Source organism: Ipomoea triloba, chromosome 15 (assembly GCF_003576645.1).
Source record: "Ipomoea triloba cultivar NCNSP0323 chromosome 15, ASM357664v1".
Lineage (NCBI taxonomy): Eukaryota > Viridiplantae > Streptophyta > Magnoliopsida > Solanales > Convolvulaceae > Ipomoea > Ipomoea triloba.
The window spans coordinates 16,620,653-16,624,538 of NC_044930.1; the positions used below are offsets into that span (position 1 = coordinate 16,620,653).

At 36.6% G+C, this 3,886-nt stretch overlaps 1 protein-coding gene across 1 annotated transcript; it reads right to left on the bottom strand.

Annotated features, from left to right (window-relative positions):
- Positions 1–760: 760 nt before the first annotated feature.
- LOC116005779 (probable leucine-rich repeat receptor-like protein kinase At1g35710) lies at positions 761–2,586 on the bottom strand. Its single transcript, XM_031246015.1, has 5 exons — positions 2,346–2,586; positions 2,141–2,217; positions 1,715–1,874; positions 1,528–1,581; positions 761–1,134 (listed from the first exon to the last, which is right to left on the bottom strand). The coding sequence occupies exons 1-5, from the start codon at positions 2,584–2,586 to the stop codon at positions 761–763; spliced, it is 906 nt and encodes a 301-aa protein (XP_031101875.1).
- Positions 2,587–3,886: the final 1,300 nt, after the last annotated feature.

The following is a 3,886-nucleotide window of genomic DNA, read 5'->3' on the forward strand; positions in this document are numbered from 1 at the left end:
CCTGCTTCAAGCTATACATCTCGTTCTGAAGTATTGAGATGCGTTGAGCATCCTCCTGTGAGAACCTCCTTCGCAGATCTTCCCAAACATCTTTTCCTTTGTCGAGGTGCATCAGGCTTTGCGCAATGGACGGGAGCACTGACTTGAAGATCCAAGCACAAATCATCAGGTTGCATCTTCTCCATGCAGCGAAGTTCGGCTGGCCTATCTCAGGTGCTGGAGTACTCCTGTCAATCAAGGTCCATTTATTCTTGATTTATAGAGCGATCCTCATTGAGGTCGACCATGTGCCGTAGTTCGAGCTCCCTGTCAATGGCGGACTCACGAGGATCGTCGATGGAGTGTCGTTGGAACTAAGGAACAGAGGATTCTCTAACTCCTCTGTGTTGTAGTTGCGCTGTGAATTCCGCTGCGGAATCACCTCTGGACTGCTTCGAATCGGATTGCGGATCGGAGATCGTGTAACCGGCGATGCAGTTCGCGTTCTTGGAATAACTTCTCCGACGCCGAAAACGGCGGCGGCATAAGAGCGCCTTGGCTCTGATACCATGACAGATTCTTAAGCACAGAGTGAGAAGAAAGGAGAACGAAAGTGTTTCATTATCATTGAGTGTGAATACTGGAAAAACCGATACAACAGAATGAAGGTGGTGGCTTATATGTACATGGCGGTTACAACATATCAAAGAGTGTGTAAGGACAAGAAGACTCCTAAGGCTATAACTGCTCTTAATAGAATTGTTAAGTCTGTTTAGGTTCATCACCCTCCAATAATTCCGCAAATTTTATTATCAGAAAGATCCAATGAATGTAGATCTAGGAGTTTGCCAAATGTATCAGGAATAGAACCCTGAATTGTGTTATGAGCTACTGAAAAATTCATTAACTCTGTCAAACCTCCAATACTACTCGGAATTTCTTCGGATAGTTTGTTATATGAGAGGTCAATAAATATTGTCATCTTTGCATTCTCGATTTCTTGAGTTAGAGAACCGCTCAAGTTATTCGAATCCAAGTCGAGCATCAAAAGATTTTTAATGCTCCGTAGGGTAGGAGGGAAGACTGTGAATTCATTTTCATACAGACGGATCACTCTCAAGGAAGAAATGTTCCTTAAACAATCCGAGATTGGACCTGAAAATTTATTTCTCCCTAAATCTATCCAAAACAAATTCTGTAGTTCACATATCAGATCTGGAAATGATCCTATTAATTTGTTCTCTGATATGATGAACGCTTGAAGACTCTAAAGCGCTTGAATGGTTGTAGGCAAAAATCCTTTAATGTAGTTGGACCATAAACTTAACCTGTATAAGCTGGTTAGATTGCCAATCTCCAGTGGAACTTGTCCTCTAATGTTACAATTTGCTATACGGAAAATTTGGAGAGTGGTGGAGAGGTTGCCGATTGCATTTGGGAACACAACGTTTAAAGGGTTAGATGTTAATTGTAATTCTTGGATATATCTACAGTTTGTCAATGAAGTCATAAGACTAAATTGAGGATCAGTTGTTAGATTGTTCTCACCCAGATTTAGAATTTTGAGTTGTGCTAAGTTTCCAAGGGAATTCGGAATGAAGCCTGCCAATTCAAATACCAAAGCTAAGTCACGAACAAATATGATATGAATACGTTGTTGTAGCTCAATAAAACACTATACATGTTGAGGGTGGCATGACGATTTAAAAGAAGATTAGAGATCTATCCTTCATACCTGACAATGAATTCTCAAAAAGTTCAAGACCCTCTAGCATTGTCAAATTCCCAATCTGTCTTGGCAACGACCCATTTAGTTGATTCTCCCACATAGAAAGGTATTTAAGTGATGAAGAACATCCACCTATGTACCTTGGAATGTTGTCATATAGCTTGTTCTTATACAAGTAAATTAAAGTTTTTCAAGCTTTTGAAGGTGTGAACAGATATATGTTTGGTGGGAGAATACCAAATAGACGGTTGTTTCACATGCTTATAATAATTAGTGCAGAAATATTAAATATTGTTTCAGGTATTATTCCTACAAAATTAAAACATGGGTCATATGTAGTGTATATGTATTTAGAATTATTATAGAAAACTGTCAAATTTGATCATTTTCAAAGATTTCACAATACTGTAGTAGCCAAATGCAAGAACATACATTACCTTCTAAGTTTTTACTACCAAGACGTAAAATTTGAAGCATATTCAAGCTTTCAATCTCTCTTGGTATTTCACCTACCAATTCAATTTACCCAAACAAGGTCACAAACAAATACAATACCAATACGTTGTTGTTGCTCAATAAAACACTGTACATGTTGAGGTGCAAGACAATTTAAAAGAAGAGATCTATCCTTTCATGCCTGACAATGAATTCTCAGCAAGGTCAAGATTCTTTAACATTGTCAAATTTCCGATCTGTCTTGGCAACGACCCATTTAGTTGATTCTCCCACATAGAAAGGTATTTAAGCGAAGAACATTTACCTATGCTCTTTGGAATGTTGCCATATAGCTTATTCTTATACAAGCAAAGTTCTTCAAGCTTTTGAAGATGTGAACACATGTTTGGTGGGAGAATACCAAATAGATTGTTGTTTGCCATGTTTATAAAAGTTAGTGTAGAAACGTTAAATATTGTTTCTGGTATTCCTCCTACAAAATCAAAGCAAAACATGAGTTATATAATATATATACAATATATGTATTTATTAGAATTATTACAATAAATTCATTAAATTTGATTGTTTTCAAAGGTTTCACATTACTCTAGTAGCAAATTGCAGGCACATACATACCTTTCTTCCAAGTAGTTATTGTGGAGACTTAAAATCTGAAGCATACTCAAGTTCCCAATCTCTCTTGGTATTTGCCATGAGCAAATGCAATATCCATATGTAGTTGTCATGATGGAGTCTATTCCTAGATTTACATTATAATATCTTTTATTACCATAGGCGACTGTTAAATATCATTTTGAGTATTTTTTTTAATACATCAGTTTGAGTATTATTCCAACAAAATTAAAAGATAAGTATTGTATTGTATATATGTTTCTAGAATTATTATGGAAAACTATTAAATTTATCATTTTCAATGGTTTCACACTACCAAAGACGTACAAGAACATACCTTGTTCAAGAAGGTTACTCTAATAACCAAAGAGGTATAAGAACATACCTTCTAAGTTGTTATTGCCGCGTTTTAAAATCCGAAGTATATTTAAGCTCCCAATCTTTCTTGGAATTGTCTTGACAAAATTGTTGTAATGCAACCGCAAAACTTCAAGTTTTGAGCAACTTGATAAATTCCTTAGAATATCACCATTCAACTTGTTGAAATGCAGATGTAGCACTTTGAGTCTTTTATCATGTTCACATAGCTTCATTGGAAGAGAGCCATATAAGCTATTATTGTTGAGGACCAAATTTTGTAATGTGGAAATGTTGAAGATGGTGAAGGGGATAGGACCGTCAAGTTGGTTAACTTTCAATATTAGCCATTGTGCATTCTCAAGATTGCCAATTTCCTCTGGAATTTTTCCACTAAAATCATTATAACTGAAATCTAAAAATTTTAGTCGACGTAGATTGGCTAACTCTCTAGGTATGTTTCTATGGAAACTATTGTGACTCAAATTAAGAGAAACAAGAACGAGAGGTTGCCTAGTTGTGGAGGAAGGGTACCCACGAGACCCATACTCGATATGTCTAAAACAACAACTCTATGGTCAGGGGCGGAGCCAAGTGAGAGCTGCAGGGGGCCTTGGCCCCCCCCTCCAAAAAAATTTCTTTTATTAGTATTGTAAATTGTAATATAATTTTTGTGTGGCCCCCCTCATCAAAATCAAATAGCTGCACACCACAGTTCAAGAGGTTTGAGAAGCAAAAACAATAATTAGTTTA

What these genes read in the sequence shown, in the direction of transcription:
- LOC116005779 (XM_031246015.1), bottom strand. Translation starts at nt 2,586, where the DNA reads ATGGCAAACAACAATCTATTTGGTATTCTCCCACCAAACATGTGTTCA. An exon ending in TGCTGAGAATTCATTGTCAG is followed by an intron (nt 2,218 to 2,345) that starts GCATGAAAGGAT and finishes TTGAATTGGTAG; the next exon opens with GTGAAATACCAAGAGAGATT. An exon ending in GTAAAAACTTAGAAGGTAAT is followed by an intron (nt 1,875 to 2,140) that starts GTATGTTCTTGC and finishes TACTTGTATAAG; the next exon opens with AACAAGCTATATGACAACAT.